This window comes from Dufourea novaeangliae, unplaced genomic scaffold (assembly GCF_001272555.1).
Source record: "Dufourea novaeangliae isolate 0120121106 unplaced genomic scaffold, ASM127255v1 scaffold149, whole genome shotgun sequence".
In the NCBI taxonomy this organism is placed as follows: Eukaryota; Metazoa; Arthropoda; class Insecta; order Hymenoptera; family Halictidae; genus Dufourea; species Dufourea novaeangliae.
Window position 1 is genome coordinate 77,275 of NW_015374025.1, and position 21,082 is coordinate 98,356.

The 21,082-nt window shown below is 37.7% G+C and overlaps 3 protein-coding genes across 5 annotated transcripts; 1 reads left to right on the forward strand and 2 right to left on the reverse strand.

Moving 5' to 3' along the window:
* The first annotated feature begins 3,968 nt into the window (after nt 1-3,968).
* Nucleotides 3,969-6,861, forward strand: LOC107189279. Its single transcript, XM_015577774.1, has 3 exons — nt 3,969-4,220; nt 5,102-5,247; nt 6,156-6,861. The coding sequence occupies exons 1-3, from the start codon at nt 3,996-3,998 to the stop codon at nt 6,859-6,861; spliced, it is 1,077 nt and encodes a 358-aa protein (XP_015433260.1). The 5' UTR covers nt 3,969-3,995.
* Nucleotides 6,862-8,188: 1,327 nt separating this feature from the next.
* Nucleotides 8,189-10,916, reverse strand: LOC107189268. Its single transcript, XM_015577761.1, has 4 exons — nt 10,577-10,916; nt 9,870-10,171; nt 9,267-9,523; nt 8,189-8,800 (listed from the first exon to the last, which is right to left on the reverse strand). Exons 1-4 carry the CDS (start codon nt 10,900-10,902, stop codon nt 8,189-8,191), a joined length of 1,497 nt encoding a protein of 498 aa, XP_015433247.1. The 5' UTR covers nt 10,903-10,916.
* A 132-nt stretch (nt 10,917-11,048) lies between these two features.
* On the reverse strand, nt 11,049-19,536 carry LOC107189267. Of its 3 annotated transcripts, XM_015577759.1 has the most exons (11): nt 19,294-19,536; nt 18,845-18,945; nt 17,382-17,654; nt 16,446-16,709; nt 15,099-15,268; nt 14,914-14,985; nt 13,855-14,141; nt 13,350-13,511; nt 13,168-13,278; nt 12,904-13,088; nt 11,049-11,094 (listed from the first exon to the last, which is right to left on the reverse strand). In XM_015577759.1, exons 3-10 carry the CDS (start codon nt 17,640-17,642, stop codon nt 12,904-12,906), a joined length of 1,512 nt encoding a protein of 503 aa, XP_015433245.1. In that variant the 5' UTR covers nt 17,643-17,654; nt 18,845-18,945; nt 19,294-19,536; the 3' UTR covers nt 11,049-11,094. The 3 variants fall into 3 exon arrangements, with proteins under 3 accessions (XP_015433245.1, XP_015433244.1, XP_015433246.1); XM_015577758.1 differs by lacking the exon at nt 18,845-18,945 and having other exon boundaries at nt 19,294-19,348; XM_015577760.1 differs by lacking the exons at nt 18,845-18,945; nt 19,294-19,536 and adding an exon at nt 17,819-17,855.
* Between the last annotated feature and the right edge of the window lie 1,546 nt (nt 19,537-21,082).

Consider the following 21,082-nt stretch of genomic DNA (forward strand, 5'->3'; position numbering starts at 1 on the left):
AGATATACCGTAATAATTCTTTGAAGAATAATTTTTCTAGCATTTTCTGTATTAATCACCAAATGGTATCGATTTTATTATGATTATTAATGCTTAAGAAAATAATGTTTAAGAAAATCCTTACTCTACGTTAATTAATATAGAAAATGTTAGAGAAATTAATCTTCAAAGAATTAAGTTTTGTCCGCTGCGGTATGTTCAAAGCATGAAGTTTTTGCAAGATATCATAGATTTTTGTTAGGTGAGTATAAGGTATCCCCCTTCGTAATTCATGTAGCAAAAAAAGGTTTGGTATTGCTGGGAGTTAACCCTCATCCATCCCTTGTGACAATTTGATAAATTTTTCTCCTAAGAAATAATGTTAGTCTGTCATGTGTACGTTTTAGCTGAGGCTTCGTGACTTTTATTTTAAAGAACTTGCAAATTTAACTATTTACCTTTTCATTATATTAATTTTTTACCACTGTGTCAATATGACACCGAGAGACAAATTAACTTGGAAAAATGAGTAGTGGATGACGGTTAATATATTTGTGACGGTTATATTATATAAATCGATGAAAACTATCATAGTTATTGAAAATTTTCCATTGGCGATGTATAATTTAATTTTTGTTTTGTTCTAATGGCATCTTTTTAATATAATAACACAATTTATAGATTATTTAGTGTACGTGTAAACGATTGTTTTTTAACGTTTTTACAATCATTCATCGCTTAGGCGAAATTAGACCAGCTCCCACGCAGATTGGCCAGTAATAGCGCTCGAATGAGCATGATCGCAGATTTAATCGTTTAATCGGGATCGCACGATGATAGCCCCTCCCCTGTTCGTCCCGTTGGAAAATCTGTAGCACCCTCCGGAGGTGTCACAATAAAACAGCTCGTGGCTGGTGGCCACTTGACAGCGGATGGGGCACGCTAAACTTTCACCCCTAATGTATATTAAACAAGGCTCCCTTTTTTTCTCCCGCTTCTGTGTCCCCCGTTGACTTTTTGGGGGATACGGCTAATATGAATCTAATTGTTTAGATACCCTGAGAGTGGACACTGTTTCCAATAAGAAGAAAAAATTAATTCGTTCAATAACTTTAACTCTCAATGATTATAAACAATATTGGGATATAGAGGGTAAATGGTTTCTTATGAAATTGGTAAATTTGACTTAATGAATGAAGAATTTTATGATTCTGGGAATATGTAGCACTTCTGTGCGAACGAATGATGATTTCTGTAAATAAACAATTTGTCATTGAATTGGCACAGTATGTTAAGCTTTTATATAATTTTGTGTTACTCAGAGGATGCAACACCTGTGTGAAGGAAGAATGAATTTCTTAATTATTTATTCATGAAACAGATGACAGATGTATTGTTTGGAGATTAATGAAACAATCGAGTGGAATAGGGTAAGAACGTTGTATGAACATGAATTGTGAGCATGTTTCATGAGTATATATAGATTGTTTGCAATTTATTTTTATTATGTTTAAAAAAATTTAATATACAGAATTGAAGAAAAATCTATTTATTAATTCTTGGCGAAGATCGTATTTTGTTCCGTTTTGTATGTGTGTAACAAACAGCGATTTAGTTTTAGCAGATTAAAGAAAATCTTCGAAGCTGTTACTTCTAGTATATTTCGAATTTCTAATATAAATACAAATTATTTTAATATTTCTATTCATTTTAATCCTTTATTTTTTCTCACAGAAGACGGAGAAGTTGCAAATAAATCAAGTCAGTCGACAACGAGGGATATTCTAATCATATTTTATGATTGATTATAATTTAATTTGAAAGTTGATTCATTGATAGTATGTATAAAAATACGAAACGGAATAGAATAAATGCATTAAGGAAGTACAACAAAATTTTTATCTTATCTTCAAATCACTATACTAACAGATAATCTAAGAATCATATTAATCATCGATAGAGAAAAATATTTTATTTCCAAACTTAATCTACAAAAATCTGAAGTTCCATAAACATCCCTATTTCGTTTCAACTTAAGAAATAAAGCCTAAGGATTGCATAATAATATAATATCTTTTTCTTTTCTGAACTTTATAAACAATCCTGAAAATATGCATGCTGATTTAAGAGACACTAATAAATAGACTTCGGATGTTTTATGAATTTATAACGTCTTTCAATTTGCATAATGTACTGAATTGTAGAATCTAATAAAGTTTAATATTCCTCACGTATTACTATTAACGTACTGTAACCATTACTATAGGAAACAAGTTTGTCCATGTATCTAGTATCTAAAATTGCGAGCATGCACCATACAAGGGTGGAACGAAAAAATCAATATTGTGTGACTGTTTTCTTCTAGTGAAAAAAACCATGACTCTAGTGTTTTAAATTAAGCTTATAAAGCTTAGTCTTGGTAAATAAAATTTTTGAGTTGCTACAAGAGCTCTAAAGTTTTAACGTTTTGTTTCTTTTTAGGGTTTTTTAAAAGTGTTGTGTGTTACTTTTTCCATAGTCTTGAGGACAAAGGTGATTTTGCCTTCTAAAATGTAATTAGAAATTTATTTAGAATTATTAGCATTCTTTTATTAGACGTTTTTCCTTCTAGAACGGATTAATGTAACAAGGCAGATAAAATATGTTCAAGAATACGTAACAAAATGATGTTCACAATATAAAATGAGGAAATAAAGAAATCTTGTGAAATGATTTTATTAGTCTACTCTTAAATCTGTTTTATCCAAAATTAGTATTACATAGTAAGGAAAACTATCTGGTGAAAATAAAAAGTAAATTACTGAAAACATCATGGTAAACTCATAATCATCGATAAAAATAGTCAGAGCAGCTTGCGGTAGCTCAACAAATTTCTTGATCAAGTTTAAAATTTTGTACGTTCAAATACCATTGTAAAAGGTAACTTTTGCTTCATTACATGTCATGAACAATAAAAAAAAGATCTGTCTCTATTTCGTTCTACCCTAATGCATACACTTTCGCAGTCTACTAATGAGTTATTTTAAGGAAAATAAAAATTTGTTATCCTTTCGTTGTATTTATACAGCACAGAAACGGTCTAACAGCGACCTAAGGGTCTCCGGAGAGCGGAGGGATGCTGGATACGTATGGAGCAGTATGGGACGGTCCGGAGAGGAGCTCCACCCATGAGGCCTGCGCTCCGCCTTCGCAAAATTCATTTTCCCGGGGGTTGTACCGGACTTTCTATTAGTTAAATCGGCCCCGTCTGGAGTCGTCAGTCGGTTTAACGCCAGGCTACAACCGTAACTACGGGAAATCTGTCAGTAAAAGTGTCTCCATGTAACCGTGTCCTTGCGAAATTTACGCCAAGTATTTTTCATCGGTTGTGAATTCGTGGGTGTAACGTGACAGTGAACAAAACTCATCCCTTAATATGGTAAGAGCCACGATGCGTTTTAATATCGGTACATCTCCTGTTAACGCGTTTGGATTCGACTTCGTGCGACGGTGATTTTTATCGTGCGTACCTTGAAATTGGAAAACATTCTCAATTACAAGCTACATAAAGTTTCAGGAAGCCTCTGTCCTCGAATATTATTTCTCAAGACCGACGGATTTCGTGGTTCAATTCGCCGTCGTTTCTGTTGTGTCCGAAAATATTGTCAGAAAATTCAACGTATTCACGTGTTCGAAGTTCTCCGAATGGTTTGTCCACGAATGTAAATTCATAGAAACTACTATGAACGAGTGTGACTGGTACGCATAGTACGTATCTGCTGAATGTCAGGGACAATAGCGCAGAGGGGGTTGTGCGATACGAGCATCCTGTTGGCGCTATGTAGGCTAATTTTGTCCGCGATAATTTAACCAGATTTCCCCGTGGCTTCTGTCATCGAGCATTTCATCGTGTGACGCACGGCTGTAAACCATTCGAAATACCGGTTCTACGTAGCTTGTTAAGGTTGTCACGGATGATCCGAGTGGTTTGCTCGAGTGTGAGGGAAGCGAGACGAGTAATTAATAAATTGCAGTCGATGCTGACGTACAATGGCTGTTCCGGAGGTACCGTAGACACGGAGAACGGTTCTCCAGCGGAGTCGCTGTTGTCCGCCGAAGGGGAACTCGCGGAGGAAGTCGGGGATTCCCCGGGTACGCCGAGGGACACCGAGGAGGAGGCAACCCTTTCCGATGAATTTTATTCCCACGACACGGACGACGAAGACGATCAAGGGAAGAAACGACGGGACCGTACCAACTCCGTGAGTAAAGTTGCAGTTCACTTTTCAATAACCTGTTGGTGTACAGGTGAAATGTTGGTTGTTCGATTTACATTAGCAACAGGAAAGTCATTTCATATGCCCTAGCACGTTCAGTTCAGTGATGAGCCCTACGTAACGTCCGGTTTTTGTATTTTAAATTTAACCTGTTATGAGTAGACTGTGGATCTTTATGTATTTATAGCATAAGTGAATGTATATGTAGAACTGAATAAAATAGAGACTTCAATGATATTTAGTAAATGTATTAAATTAAGTCCAATGTGGTACAACCATTGATGAAGAAAGTCAATATCTGCTTATGTCTGGTTTTCCAAAATTTGTCTACGAAAGTTTGAATTTGTATAAATGTCCGCAGTCTAGTTATGAGACATTTTGGAATTAATATTAAAGTGTCGTTTGATGAATACGACTTAAGGATTACTAGAGAACAATTTCTGTTATTAAACAGTAAACTTTCGTCATCTGTAGTGCATGCACATGATTCATGACTGAATTGAAGGTCTTATTTCAAATATAAGGTGTGCCAATGAGTAGTCTACTGTTTTCTTAATGAGATAACAATAGAGTATAACATTTAGTATACCTTTCTAGCCTAGCACTAGTTTTAAATGTTTTTGATTTGGAAAGGAATATCTTATGTGGTTCAAGATAATAAATTACTTATTAATTCACCTAACAATTAAATCTACGTTTCTAATTGATGTTAACAATCCTCACTATTACCCTCTTCCAGGTTGAATTTTAAGTTGTGTAACAATATAAGAAGTTATTTTTCGGCTTTGACAGTGGGTTAATTACATACCTTTTGTTGTACTTACATCTTTGTATAATTTTTAAAATCCTTTGTAATAATTTCGTAGCTAGACGGGATCTCATCGTCTGGGGGTGGTAATCTCGGTTCGCCAACTCCTCGTGTAAGTGCTTTTGCAGAACTCCGGAAATTGGTTCCGACCCATCCACCAGACAAGAAACTGTCCAAGAACGAAATCTTGCGTTTGGCGATAAGGTAATTTAAGCTTTTAGTACTCTAGAACCTGAAATACATGTGAAAATTCAAAGATGCACGAATTTGTACCAGTAAATGATTCGCCATTTTTTTAAGAAACCTACAATATAGTTTATAATCGAAATATTTATCTTTTTAATAATGTAAGAAGGTGTTGAGAAACAAGAATATCTCTTGTTTGCTAATAATAAATATGAAATTTCACGAACTATAGTCGGTCATTATATATTGGTGCATCGCATCAATAACAGTTTTCAATGACAAGTGGAAGATATAGCTTGTTGCTCATTATTAATTGAAGCAACATTAGAACTATAATTATAGAATAATAGCTTTCCTCTAGTGAGTATGTAAATACTACACTTTTTCCATTGGTTATTTATAGTTTCCGGATGTGTATTTTTACATTTAAGACATATTTAAATGTAAAAAATACAATAAAATAACTCTTCTACAGTATAATAAAGTTCATATGCATTTACATTCAAATAGAACTGTTGGCAAAGCAAATATATCTCTAAGTAATTCTAGTTTCTATAAATTAGTTCGTAAACGTATGAAATTGTACAAACATCCGAAGTCTGGTTCATTATTTAAATAAAACTATGTCCACTTTAATCTTCACATCAATACATTAAGTAATACTGTGAGACTCTTTTATTATTTCATGATGAACAATGTAATAACATATATGATAAATAATTAAAAAATTAGTGGTACTATTTTACTAAATAAATAAACTGAACTGAAAGAACTAAAATATTTTACAATTATTAACTTTAGCTATTCTGTACCTCCTGAGAGCCTGTGAAGCTCTTTTTCATTCTACCCTGATGCAGATTAACCAATAGATCGGTTAAGTCTTCACACATGTTACAAACAATCAATACAAATATTATCTGTCTCAGGTACATAAGGCTTCTAAGCAACGTCCTGGACTGGCAGAAGGCGCAGGACCGCAACGAGATGGCTCAACACGAAGTGCGAATTAAATGTGAGCCGTCGTTCAACTCTCAAAATTCGACCATATATACCAACAAGCCGTCGATGAACTTTCTAAAGCAAGAGAAACACATTACCGATAATCACAACGGGTACAGAACGAGCTTCTCCGCGCAGAAGCAACTGCATCCGGTTTCTCACGTGGCCTGCGACAAAAACGGGAACAATCTGCTGATGATCGCGCCCGGCGGTCACAGCGTCACTGCCGCCATGAACAAAAGAAGCATGACACCCTCATCGATTGGTCAAAATGCTCTTCCAACTGGTGCACTGACGAACGGAAGCATGATACGTCCTCCACGATCCTCGACCTTCCCAAAGTCACCCCAAATCAACGTGCAAGCGGTAACCAACTCGAACATCCTAACGAATTGTCCAGCGAACACGGCTTTGAGCAACATGTCCACGGTGAACGGAAGTGTCCCGAATTGTGGCCAGAAAAGGTTGAAGATGGAACGGGAAGACGAGGAGCAGTCGGTTCAAGGCAAAGACTGCAAAACATTGCCGTCACCAGTTCATAATGTTCCAGTGAGAAAACGAGCAAAGGTTGCGTTCATCAAAGACTCGAATCCGGGTTTCCGTAACGACTTCCGAAACGTCGAACGGAAGTAAAGGTTAGGAAAACGTGGGATATTAAGTATACTGTGTCGGTCGTCACTGTTTCGTGCGAATAGTCGATCGACCTGATTGAAAGTAGTAACAATAAGAAACAACTTTGACTTTGGAGCACTAATACGTTTTTTTATACAGGATGGTTTAGATTAATTGTTACTAAACAATGGTCCAATTGGATCGATGGAGACATTCTAACATTTTTTAATAACGGTATCAGGATATAAAAGGATTTACATGCATTGTTTATGGCACATAATTTTGTTATACTTCAACGTTGGTTTGAGTCTTTTCTAATATTACGATTTTTTGCATAAATAAATAAAGGAAATCAAGTTAAATATGAACATGTTAAATTATCTTGAGATGCCTTTAAATATAGAAGTCGATTTTTAATACATGACTGGGTTACAGACGTTTGAAATTGAAAAAAATATGTGTCATTTTCTATGTCAGTTTTCATGGAAACAACCCAGATAGCACATGACGCCCAATGACGCCTTGAAGACGGCTTAAAGGCGCCCTAGGCCTAAAATAGCCGTAAAATATTGTCCGATGCTCCATCAAGATGTTGACTTGTAACACGTTACTTGAATCATCCTTTATAAATAAGTACATATGTTGGTTTTAATTCTAGATTATTTAGTACTAATGCAATGTTTATTTTTTTTCCTTTTAAATCACGTTTGTTTTAAGTCGTTTTAACGAGTAACAATCTAGTCAAGAAAGCAGAAATTAGTTGATACGTTGAGAAAAGACCAAAAGATTAGTCCTCCGTAGTTAAAAAGTCTATAAGTACGAATGTATAAACTATAATTTACGTCAATGCTCACCGACGATCGAACCGTTGTCTTTCTCAAAGAATATTTTATTAGTTAAATCGTATTACATCGTTTGTATAGTATTAGGTGTATCTTTGTTTTTGTAATTCGTACTGAGTTACAATCGTAACAGAATCGGACAGTCGTACACGGTATAGTAACGCTACCAAATCATACCCCTTATGTAGAAACTTCCGGTCACCGGCGTATACACATTCAAACGTCTTTACATTGAAGGTGGCAAAAAGGTATCGTATCGGGGGTGTGATCATTCAATGGTTACACGTAACACTTTATAATAGTAATTTCCATACTACGGATTAACAAACGAGTCCAGTCGAAATAAATATTAATTATGTCAATCACAAATTGTAGCGCAGTTACGATCTTCGTACCTAGTGTCCTCGTGTTTCTTTGAAGAAGCAAAAGAAGAATCGCTGTACATTTTCTCGATTCGATTTTGCTCGAGAGAGTACGATAGATTTTCCTCAGAGAAATGTGTTTGTTCATGTCAGATACACTTTGTATCTCGTACTGTCCCTCTTTTGACGTTCTGAGAGTACCTTCAAACGAGCATCCGCGTAACGGTCGTTGTTCCATTTGACAGGTGGCACTGGCGTCGTTGGTCTCTCCTCGGTTTGGCTGAAGGCTCTTCGCGGTGGAACTTCTACCATTTGCCGTGTGCTCTTGCAATCAACACTTGCACGCTTCATATGGGTCCCGATGTGACTTGCGTGGCCAGCGTCGCTCGTACGAGAATCCCTTTTCATCGGGCTCACCTCTGCGTGGCTGTTTCTGGGTCTGCTACCCGCGTCCGAATGCCTTTTTCTTTCGAACGGATGACGGTCATCTTGCGAACCCTGCGTACGCGTCGAACGCGTCGATCGCGTCGAAGCTCGGCGAACTTTCTCGTCGTGGTCGTCGGAATGCGTTCTCCTTTCCTTCAGTTTTGGCTTCGCTGAACCTAGGTCTTCGTTGTGCCTGAGCCTCTCGTTGAATTTCCTCAGACGTTCCTCGTAATCACTGTTGGGGATCTCCGTACGCTTTTGGCGATCCTCTTTCTCAGGAGTATTCACTTTGGGCTTTTGGAAGTCTGATTGCACCTTCGTGTCCCTTAGCTGCGGGTTTGGGAATAGTTTTAGCGGGGAAAGTGTACGAAGTTTTCTTTTTGTTACTGCTTGAGGGCCATGACATTCAAGTAGAAACAGGTCAAGTTGTTCAAGTAGTAGATGACCAATGAGGGTAGGGTGTACAAGTTTTGTTGCGACGTTTATTCTTTTATTTTATTTTGGTGAAGAATAGATGAAATGTATTTTTGCTTTCTGGAAATGGAATATCTATCGTGTGTTTATTATATCTGGATGACAGAAACGAATGAATTCAATGAATTTTGTATGTATAAAAAATGTCTTGATAGTTTGCATATGCTTACTATTTTTTCAAGGAGATAACAGTGTAGTATAAATAAAAAGTATCTTTCCAACTTGGGTGATTCAAGTGTCATGTCCCTCAAGCGTTAGCGAATGTCAAGCCTAAGTAAAATAATCACTAAATGTTTCGTTTCATAGATCAGTAGCAGCTCACCTTAATTACATTTACCCTGTCATTGAATTCTAAATCTTGGCTGTTTCTGCGCACAGGCTGACTGGATTTATCCTCCTCGCTGCTACTTTTGCTGATCCACATGTTTTCGCGTCGAGTATTCACTGCCCTCTTCGGCCATTCGTTTTCCGTTTTAAAGTCGTAGAGATCTCGCATACGCTGCGTTAGCGTCTTAGTTTGTTCGGTCGAGTCAGGGGACAGTTTCGTTGACGGTGAATCTCGATTGGACCCTTCGTCGTCTGTAATTATCAATACAATTGTTTAAGTTTAGTTCAAGTAAACAGGAATTTACACCTTAGCAGATAAATAAAGTTGTGTACTTTTGTAAGTTGTACAAATAAATGTAGTTCCATCTAATTTACAAACGGGCATTTATAGTTTTTTTTTTCCGATGTTTAGGTGATTTTAATCGAAACTAGTTTGTTCACTATGAAACTTAGTTAAAAATGACTCAGCGTTCGTCGATCACGTTGATTCGTTAACACATGGCGGATTAAACAAATTTTCCAAGCCTTTCACTATTTTCTATATAGGTTTCCGAGTAATTGCTCTTGATGTTTAAGGATCGATCGCGCTTCCACTGACCTTTCTTCTGCGTAGCATCCTTGTCAACCTTCGGCGACGCCATCGGAGAGAACTTTCTTATTGGCTCCCATTTCGGCGACACGTTTTTAGCGTCATCGTGCTGCAAATCATCGCGACTCGCTTCGGTCGTGGAGGAGGACGCCTTTGTTTCCGGATTCGTTCGCGGTATCGGGCACGTGGACGGGTTCTTGATGAATGTCATCCACCTGGCAGCCGCGTATTTCGTGATTTCGCTGTGGCTGATCCTGGCGAATGGAGACGCGTCGTAGCGGAACCCTGAGGTGTTAATTTGCGGTAGCCACCTAAAGGTATTTGGTATTCAGAAACCCATTGACGAGACCACGATACGATTCGCGTGCAACGCCAGAAACGTTCCGTTAATTCAATGCATTTTGCGTTTATATTTACCGAAAAACGAGAGCATCCGTGCCACATACATTTCTATCCACACAACGGACCGACATCGACTACACGTATGTTATATGTACATTAAATTCGCATACGACAAACATAGTAACATGTACGACGCCTTTATAATTGATTACAGTTAGTGCAACGTTTTCTTTTTTTTCGGTACTTATCTCACGTGTTAACGATTGATAATTTGATCGATTATTATTATTATTATTGTGATTTGTTATATATGGTACATGTATATCGTTCACGGCATTGGTTTCTTTTTGACTAGGAAAATGTGCTCTGTCAACCTCGTCGCGATCATTCTTGGATCAGCTTCCGTATGCCTTCGTTCCTCGACGAGCTTTTCATTCTTAACGCGTCCGACGTCCGCGCTATGACTCCTGCCGGTCGTCGTTCTGTATATGGCCGCCGTCGTCGTCGACGCCGTTTCATCTTTCTCCTCGTTTCCCTTCGGCTCTTCCTCCTTCGTAGGAGTCAGTTTCTTCGGCGCGATCGCGCACGGTTTCAATATATCACTGATCGTCTCCTCGACGTCGATCGACACCGAACGACGTTTCTCGTCGTCCCGCGACGATTGCGGCGACTTCTTCGCCGTTGGCTGGCTACGACTCATGTTTTTCGTCAGCGGGATCCACCTGGAGGGATCCAGCTTGCTCGTGTCCACCACGTCTGTGTGCCGTCTCTCTTCCACTCGTCTCTCTGTGTACTTCTTCAAACAGTCCACATCCGCGCTGCGGCTCCTCTGACTGCGAGGTGATCGGGATGGTCTTCGCTGACCGATGGTGCCCAGCGGGCCAGCCCTCTCCTGAACAAGAATCGTCGTTACACGAATGTCAACCCCGTAGTGGTAACAAGGGAAGGTCATGATCTGGTGGAGTGCCCTTCGAATAGACCATCTTAATGTTTTCGGGACGTATGGCTTACTGTTACCACCAGACATGGGCAAATTCATTATCTGGATAAAGAGTTTCAAATAATGAATAAAAGTGAAAAAAAAGTACTTTGTCATTTTTAATCGTGTAAACGTGGAAATTCCAATTTTTATAATAAAATAATACTTCATGAATGAGTCGACATTTGGCAAACAATTATTTAATCTCATTAACTGTTTGAGGCTCAGAGTGACGTCCTTAGATACTGCTGTTTTTCAGTATGTATTATTCGAATAAAATTGTGCCCAACTCTGGCTACCACTTATAAAAATTTCACTGTCACGTCTATGGACAGAGTAGTTAAATAGGTATAGTTGGGAGCTCATAAGTTGCCGACGAATCAAATTCGCTGCACCGCCTCCATTCACACGTATTGTCGTTATTGGCTGAGTCAATCATAACCATAAGACTATTGCGCGACAGAAGTTGCCAAGAACAAGCAACCAAACAGAATAAGATAGAAGGATAAATCGATCGCACTGGCGTAAACGTAGACTCATAAGTGATTCGCAAGTGCCACGTTAACTTTTTAGCGAAGTTCCAACCGTATACGATCATTAGTTTATGAGATATTTAATGTTGAAGTCTGTCATTTGCGTAATTCGGTCAACGTCAGACTGTCTGCATTTATATACTAAAAAATGACCAGTGTCGACAACCGAATGCGTAGCATAGTGGTAAGATGTTTACCTACAGAACCTGTTGCTGCATTTTTGGCGTTAGTTCGAGCCCGGGCGCGGTCGAGGTGGGTCGATGACATACCTTTTTCTTTCTTACTGTTTTTTCCGTTGTATTAATATTTTATCATTTACATACAGAACTGTCGTACGACAAACACAATGCCAGGGAAAAAGATTGGTCCAGGAACAAATTCAATGAGTTAATCAGTGTTTATGAAAAAAAATCGATATTATGGAATACAAAAGATACAAAATATCGCAACAGAGAGAGAAAAGCCAAAATCAATGCTGTACGGAAGAAATACAGTTTAAAAAATGACTGTTCATAGACGAAAAGAAATGTAACTTTAATGAACCTGTTGCTACTAATTACCATTGCTATAATTTGAGAAAAACAATAAAAATTTGCTTTAATAACATATTTAAGAAAAGATAAAGTGCATTGCTCAGATGATCGGTGGGACGGCACAGAGGCAAGAGGAGCAGGTCGCCCACACCGCCTGACGTCCTTCGTCACGCGGTGCTGCATGGTCTGATTGATCGATATCATCGTGCTGGCCATTAAAGACAATACGTGTGTCGTGTGTCCAATATCCCACGGTTTTGGTAGAGAAGCTGGGCTTAGAAGGATATAACCAATCGAATTCCTCGACTTCTTCTGGACAACACACTTTATCCCCTGCGGATACGAAAATTCTACGCCTATGCAGTGTGCCAGCTAGTGGGGGATCCCCAGAGGGGATTAGGTGCCGCAAACAACTTCGTTTCTTGTCCCTGTACCGTTCAGTTTGTAGGAGCTCGGCAACTTAGCAGCTCCCAACTATAATAATATAGGGGACCATTCTCCTACGACCCTTTTGAGCAGGCAAGTATTGCTAGAGGCCATATTCAGCCTACCGGCCAGTTTCTCACCCCTGTTCTAGAGTTAAAATTTAATCGAATTTCCAAAGGACACGTCCATTTCGATGACCGTCCCTTCATAGTACGTGGTCAGAAGTTCACCTAAGTAAGATGTAGCTTCGCGTAGTCCGATATGTGCAAAATACCGTGCTCAGCTGAGGCCACGTGCACGCTGGCGCCGCATGCTCGGGGATTAATTCTTGATGTGTGTAATTCAGCTATTTGGCAACTACACGCCGCCGCAGAATCACCGCTCGATGCTAGGAATTTGTTCCAAAACTCGTTCCCTACGAAAAGATCGATTTCCATCATCGATTCTTGTATGTCAATATCGAAAATTGAGTAATTCGAGAGCAATCAACAGACCTGGCAGCGCGTTTCCGTCCCACGCGTAAGTCACAACGAGGAGCTTGTTTACGTCCGTGGATCTGAATAGTTTGCTGTGTGGCTCCCTAAGAGCGAAATGAATCTTTATATCTGGAAGAAGATTACGGGTAATTTGTGGCAATCATTCTTGTTGGGATAGCAAAAGGAAATCGTTAGCAAACCTCCGAGATAGTCGCCATTTCCTGCGTCGCCGCATTTCTGCTGTCCGAAGTACGCGAACATTATATCGGAGACGTATCTTAGCTTCTTGTTCATCTTCCTGATGGCGATCTCGAAGGTTTTCAAGAAATATATTTCTTGGTCTTGAATTATTTTCCATACACCTGGAAAATTGTGTTTCGGATCTTTACGTCGACGAAAACTATGCTTAGAATTTCTAAGTAGAAAGTTTGAAATTTTTGCGTCTCTCGATGTTTATTACAATCTCAAGCAAGCATATGTTCTATCCTGATTTCATTTGATACGTCCAGTGGTAATTACTAGGTTTTGTTAATTTTAAATCTTTTTCTGCATACATATCTAATCACTTGTAGCTACCCGAATTTATTTATTTAACAATGAAATTTCTAGTTTTCTTAAACTGGAGGGTGATTCTAAATGTTCGGTCGGTAATACCGACACCGAGGATGTAATTATCTTAATGATAAAAGTAATTTCGTTACTAACCGAGACCAAATCCTACAACGTGCAAAAAGGCGGTTGTATTCTGCTTCTCAGCTCTCGTGTTTGCTTCGAGAAGTATAATCTCGACGGTGAGCAGTGTTCTTTTCATGTAATTTTCGATATCGAAGACTGTCTGACTCGACAATGAAAGGTATCTCTTATTCTCCTTCGATTTTACACGCTTCACTGTTTCCTCGTAAAGTGGCAGGTACTCTTCGCCGTAAAATTTCGCCCATAAAAGACGCATATCTCGTTGCCCATCTGAGCTGCCTGTGTTAGGTGGTCCGTATCTATACGAATACCATGAAGAATAAACAATTAACTTATTACGTTTGGTGTATTCACATAAGAACTTAATCTAATATAATGCTTTAAGAATTACTAATATTAAAAGTCAATAAACTGAACGGTAAAATTTTGTATAAATTTAGGTATCGGATAGATTAATTTACATTCCCAATGTCTTGTTTTGTAACTTGTAACGAATATTTAAAACGTTGGTCCTTTTTGGAGTCTAGAATATGATGCCACAGTGAGTTTTGTAGTTTCCGTTTGAATACCTTACGATCCGAACGGTAAGAATCATTGAGATACTTTGCAAATTTGCGAATTCAGTTGGACTACCGTCTTGTTAAGAATTTTGAACTCGAAAGAACAAAAAAATATCGACAAATGGAAAACAGTAAAATTACAAATAGACAGTTTGTTGGTCCAATTGTTAAAGGTCTTTGGAACTATCTGTAAAAATCTAAGTATCCTTAAACCATATTGTTAACATAAATTTTATATTTAACTTTGTAATGTAGATTAGAATAATTGTATCCAGTAAGTTAGCGAGATTAAATTTTCACTCTAACGATCATTACGATAAAAGACGCCGAATAATTTTTGACGTTGAAACCCTGAAGCCATTACCGTTACTTTTTTTTGCAGCTCGTACATATGCGAGAGCCATTATTATGCTTACACCTAATACAAACTTAACTATTTCCAATTATGAATTCTTATTTATACTGCATTTATATTTTAAATATAATTTGTAAATGATGTTGAACAACTCACCCGTTCTCCAAGGTATTTTGCAGAGGTGTGATAAGAATGTCTTGGTATTCCATGAGCCGTGGCCGTTTGAATCTGCGAACAGTGGTACGAAAGGTGAAACGCGCGCTTACTCGACGCGAAAATGCAACGTGCCGGTGCATTCGATAGCTTTGTTAACGGTGAGCGTTAAATAAACATAGCGAAACCTTGTTCCCACGACACCTATAATGACTCCTCTCGGTTGAATGGAGTCTGGATCGGCACTCACGACGCCTCTGTTCTGTCGCGAGCCGTCGTTTATGAATTCGGTGTGGGAGGACATCGCCAGCATCGCGGACAGCTTGATCTCGTCGTAGGACAAGCACTTCGTCAGGACCTGTCGTTAAAGAGAACAACTATAATTAATCCCCTATTTCATGCCCTGTCTAAATGTTATTCATTTTAATCGGTAAGTATACAGGATGCCTTTTTGTAATTGGAAAGGGTGGAATATTTCCTAAGGAACTAAATACATGAAAAATACATTCTTGCAAAAGTTGTTTTTTGCAGGTACATCTACCCAGTGGGGGGATTTCAAGGCTAAGCTAATTTTTTTAAAACGGAATGCTATATTCTTTATCCGATATAACATTCGAATTAAATGTGACATTTCTTTTAAGAGAATTGACTTGACCTTGAAATTTTCCCCACTACTCTACATATAAAAATTGTTTGTACCACGTAGTGTTTCCCCTCCGATACCAAATAACTATTGTAAGAACATTTTTTTTCATATCTTCAGTTCCTTAGAAGATATTGGACCGTTTTCAGTTAAAAAAGACACCTTGGTATTCTTACCATGTATGCCACTTAATATTTTTAGAGGGTATTTCTGAACTATCAATGAAAATAACGTAATGATCAGGAAAGGAACAAATATGTATACTTTCTATTCAGTATAATAATATCGTTAGCTGAATGTAAGATTTATGCAAGCTTTCGAAAATTTAAAAACTGGTAGCTCTGTCACGATACAATTTATTTCCTTGTTTGTTCCTGTATTTACTATAAGTAGCATGTAAATTCCATTACAGTTTCGGAAAATTTAATTGTTGGATAATATTTACGTATTGTTTTCGAAAAGATTTAAATTTAATTGAACTGAAGTTTTAAATCACATAATTTTATATCAATAAATTTCAATTTATTTCAATTTAACGATATCCAATATAAAGATCTTACAATATCTAAAAAAAACTACGTTCGAAAAACATAAGAGTACAATTGTATAGCTCTTATCTCGAAGCACACAGTGTCATACCATTTGAACTCTCAATCAAAACGATTCAATTAAACTACAGGTCGCGAGACAAAATGGAGGTCGTATTCTACATGTCACCCATTAAGTGCTACCTTCTAGGCTTTTGTTCTATCGAAATGAAATTGTGTTACGCAAGTCAAATAGTATGGCAATTTGTGTATAATCTTGTACATACTGTATTTAATAATGAAGAATTCGATTATTATATTCTGTTCAATTTTACGAACAATCATTCGAATAAAAATATACACACCAGAGGCTCTTTCTCGTTATCGGTACCAACGTGCTCCCATCCATCGACGCCCGTCTTCCCGTCAATCAATTTCCATCGATCGTCCGACCCATAGAAATGCACCGCTCGTTTTTCCAACAAACGGTGAATAAACTGTATCAATCCCATATCCTTGTACATTGCTCTCTCGATTGCACTGCCGCACGTTTGTTTGTGTTTCAGCCATCGCGCGATCAACGGTAGCATTGCCTCGTGTATCAGCGGATAAACCGAATTCGCATTCATCTGCAATCGAAGATAGAAAACCATCAGAAGAGATTATATAACGACATTTTCTATCTATCGTCTACACCAATGAGTGAATAATTTAACCCTCAAGGACACGGAACATGAATACGCCATTCCTTTTCGTAATTTTAAAAGGCATCACCAGGCTTATTGTTTTTCTTCTAATTTAACAATTTTCCATTTTTAATGGCAGATAATTAACATGAAAAAAAACATCATTCGAGTAAAAGATTTAGAGAAATAGAAAACGTATCCATACTGGTGGTGTACGGAATACACCATTCGTGTCCTTAAGAGTAAATATATTCCGAGAATATCAATATTTATTTCGATGAAAATCGAAAGCGTACATTAATCAATATCTAAGAAAGACATTTGAAATTTAAACTCTACTGTCAACTCATTCAAATTATAGTGAACGATTAATTAGTATAAGTAGAGAATGCATGCTTATGCAAATATATAAATTTGTATGAACTGGTTCATCGAAATTAACAATAAAAAGCTCATTGAACTTCATGCAAATTTGAACGTTTATATTGAATTTTAAAGGATTGTGTAGTCTATGAATGTAAAAAATTCGCACTGGACTGACATTAAATTTTCAAACAATGCATAATAAGGAAAAGTGAGAACAGGAATCTCTAGTTGAGAGATTGAAGGACGAACCTCGAGGATCTCTGTGGAAATTCCTCTGTCCCTCAAAGCGGAGCATCTTGTCGTGTTAATCGGGAAGTTTATAGGGAAAACCTCGCTTCGTTTGATGATTTGTGCCAGGGTCGTGGGTGACGGTGCAGAGACATCCAAGCATGTCCTGAGAAGCTCCTTCGTATCGTCGTCAAAGGGCACCCCGTTCGGCGCGCCTAACGTGTTCTCCCATGATATTTCCGGTGCCTCCTGCAGTAATGCTTGCTGACGTGTTTCGTCCATTCTTCGATGACTCTGCAACGCGTCAAAACAGTAAAAACGAAACGAATTTTCCAAAAGATATCGTTGGATCAATGATTTCTGGTCGTGATCGCTCGGCCAAGAAACCACGTTTGAAACCGAATTAACGTTCCCAATTTATAAAAAGAAGGGTTCGTTATAAAAGTAATTCCTTATACCTTATTTGATCACGAGCCAATTTTTCGAGCTACAGCACCTTTCTTTTCGAACTATCTCTTCGAAGGGCAATCTAGCCAGTCTTTGTCCCTTTTTTTTCTTTGTGTCACTTTATTGTGCATCTGCCATAGAGAAACAATGACTGCAGAAGAGAGAGAGGGAGAGATGGATACAATTCCAAGAAAATTCGCAGAATCAAAGTCGCGTTCTATTAATACAGGCGTTGATTAGAGCAAGGACGCGATCTCTTTGATAGTTGAGCATGAAATCCGTTAAGTAGCGGAAAATGTATCCGTTCACCCTAGCGCATTACACTGAACATGCTCCCGGTCCCCGACGTGCCCCGCAACGCGCAACGTAACTTCGTTTTTCTGTTTACCGATTCTGCCACTTGACCGACAGGGGTGAGCAAGAATTAAGGCTAGCCCGTGGTCGTAGAAAAATCGACGTGATACCGATTTTTTTTGTTCGCTTGTAAACAAGCGATTTCTTATTTTCTTGTTTTACTTTTCGTACCTGAATCTTCGTTAATCAGTGCTTCGAAGTTTACTGAATTCGTGATCTTTTAGCTGAAGTGTCTTCAACGATATGTACACTGCTTAAAAGAATTAGGAGATCGGTAATAGTGGTGGCATTGTTTTGAGCAGTGTATGGTGAAATATAATACGATACTTTTGTATCTTCTTCTTGTATGTTTGCTTTAATGTATTGGTGTGTTCGAGAGGTTCAGAGGTTTCTTATTGTAAATTTGAAAATCGTACACGTATCTTGATGCTTCTAGATTTTTGAGCTTCTAATGGATCCTATTCTTGTAAATTTTGTTTAGATAGTAGACAAACAAGTTAAGTTGTAAAACGGTGCTTTTATGAAATAAAATTTCTACTCTATTTATTGTTTCCACGTGCTATTACAAGTGTGTTGTTTTCGAACAATCTGATAGCATACATTGACGGGCTTGTCACTTGAAAATAAGTGAAACTTGATGGGCGAAGCTTATTAAGTACGACTGAAATTTTATGTATACCTACTTGTGCGAAACCTGTTTCTTGGATGTCCAAAGATTTCTTAAGAACAATCAAAAGAACGAAATTTTAAGGAAAGGTACCAATCTTGTCCTCTAATTTTTTCCCTATTAACATAAACAAAAACCTGTGGTTATAAAACGTCAAATGAAACAAAATGAACGAGACACAGTATCAGATTACTAAGCCTTCGATTTTTCAATTAAGTCAAGAGTTAACAACGACGAAAGTTTAAAAGTGTAATAGACTTAAATAAAAACTTCGGTAGCACAAGAAGCCAACGCCCGTAAAAACGCGTTATAGTCCAGAAATCGGTATTATCGTCAGCGTTCCTTAACACTGACAGTGTTTACTGACCGTAGTCAGGTCTGCTCGAGTCATCCAAACGCGTTACAACTTGGCTTGAATAGTTAGAGTGCACGAGAAGCGTCCGTGACGGGAATAATGAAACTCACCCGACGAATGCAACAGGCGAACACTGACATGGCACCTGGTCGGCGTTATCAGGCGGTTCTGCGATTGGTTCAGGTGTGCCGGAAGTCGTCGCTGATACTGTTTTTTACAACTTGTCGCAATGTTTTGAAATCACATTTGCGTGTTTACCGTAATCCACGAATTTTTGTCGAGTTTCGCGGCTTTCTCGAACGGTGACCGCGCGTCCGCACGAGACGAGTCGCAGAACGAAACTTCTACGAGCGAATGTGGATTACACATGCGTGTCCTTGGTGGTATGCGCTCGCGCAGTTTTCCCGCTACGAGATTACGCTTCAAAACAGGTTCGCGGTCAGCGGTAAGTCCAGTTTGACGATGATTCATCAAGTGATCTTCGGGCTCTGGACAGAGCCGTTCCTGGATTGTTGGCCATCCGGATGCAAAAACAGTATCGCCGCCCTTGTTAATTTAATATTATTCAATTAAAAATTTGATATGCAGTGTTTATATATAATATTCATTTTTTAAGGATCTTTGTTTCATTTTATGAAAATAAAACATATTTTTTAATGTTTATTTTCATAAAATGAAACAAAGATCCTTGAAAAATTAATGGTTTTATTTAAAATAAATATTTTATACCACATATAAGTACGAAACTAACGCATAATGTTTGTAATAATGATGTTGTGGTTGACAAATAGCGATCATTAATTACCTACACGAATTCAATCCACTAAATATGGCTAAATGTCATGTGCTATTTTGGGCTGTCCATAAAGATACCTAGTTTCTTCTGTATATGAGTACTATTACAAAGATTACATACACAATATTAATTTGATCAAATTCTGTTGGTCTAAAATTTTCATAATCATCAGAAAATTTATGATTATTATTCTTATCAGTCCAAGTTTTACATATAATAAATTATCTGTGGCCGCCCCTGAGTTTGGCCGCCCAGGTACGGTGGCACCTTTTGCACCCCCGCCACGGACGGCCCTGGCTCTGGAAATTCCGAATGAGGGGAATCCTGAATGTTTTTCAGCCCAGGTGTCACTTCCTTTGTTTTTTTTCGGCTGTTGACCATTATGGGTTTATGTATGGTGTATTAGACTAGTACTAAATCAGAATATTGTAATAATTCAACAGTGGATTTTACCCATCTGTATTTAATGAATCCGAGTAAAGTACGATAAAATGGAGACGTTAATGAAGCATAGTCATTATGCTTTCATTAAGATTATCTTACTAAATATGGTCTCGTTTAATTAACAATAATCTTCAAATATTGGTATATGTCATTTCATGCGAACAGGCAAAAAATTGTCCTTCAAATTGAGGTTTTAAGTAGAGTTTAGATGCCGTCTGTTATAAACGACAGGAATAAGATAGGCCTTAGGAATTTGCTGAATTTTCACATATAGTATTAACATATGTCCTATTTATCTTAACGTATCTTTTTTCTGTCTACCTACTTGCCTATCAATGTGAGGCATAAATATTATTAACATTCCTGATTTTTTCCTAGATTAATTTTCCTTAATTTAAGTGTACGTCGATTTTTAATAAATTTTAGTTAACATAATAGGAAGATGGTTCTAAGCTTATTCTATCTTGTACATAAATACTGTATCTTTAGTTTCACTAATAACTAATAACTCAACAGAAAGTTTTGAATACACCATTTCAATATGAGTCACCATTGATTTATATCGATGTAATTATCCACATACATTGAGCATATTCAGCATGATTATTCTACTGAATTATGTCATACATACAATAATCATACTCAATATAATTGGCATA

Excerpts from the sequence above, each read along its gene's own strand:
- LOC107189279 (XM_015577774.1), top strand. The coding sequence starts at position 3,996 with ATGCTGACGTACAATGGCTGTTCCGGAGGTACCGTAGACACGGAGAAC. Across the intron at positions 4,221-5,101 it reads GACGGGACCGTACCAACTCC|CTAGACGGGATCTCATCGTC; the intron begins GTGAGTAAAGTT and ends ATAATTTCGTAG. Across the intron at positions 5,248-6,155 it reads ATCTTGCGTTTGGCGATAAG|GTACATAAGGCTTCTAAGCA; the intron begins GTAATTTAAGCT and ends TATCTGTCTCAG.
- LOC107189268 (XM_015577761.1), bottom strand. The coding sequence starts at position 10,902 with ATGAGTCGTAGCCAGCCAACGGCGAAGAAGTCGCCGCAATCGTCGCGG. Across the intron at positions 9,524-9,869 it reads GGATGCTACGCAGAAGAAAG|ACGACGAAGGGTCCAATCGA; the intron begins GTCAGTGGAAGC and ends TGATAATTACAG. Across the intron at positions 8,801-9,266 it reads ACAGGGTAAATGTAATTAAG|CTAAGGGACACGAAGGTGCA; the intron begins GTGAGCTGCTAC and ends CCAAACCCGCAG.
- LOC107189267 (XM_015577758.1), bottom strand. The coding sequence starts at position 19,323 with ATGTCAGTGTTCGCCTGTTGCATTCGTCGG. Across the intron at positions 14,142-14,913 it reads CAAAATACCTTGGAGAACGG|ATACGGACCACCTAACACAG; the intron begins GTGAGTTGTTCA and ends GTATTCGTATAG. Across the intron at positions 13,089-13,167 it reads GGACGGAAACGCGCTGCCAG|GGAACGAGTTTTGGAACAAA; the intron begins GTCTGTTGATTG and ends ATCTTTTCGTAG.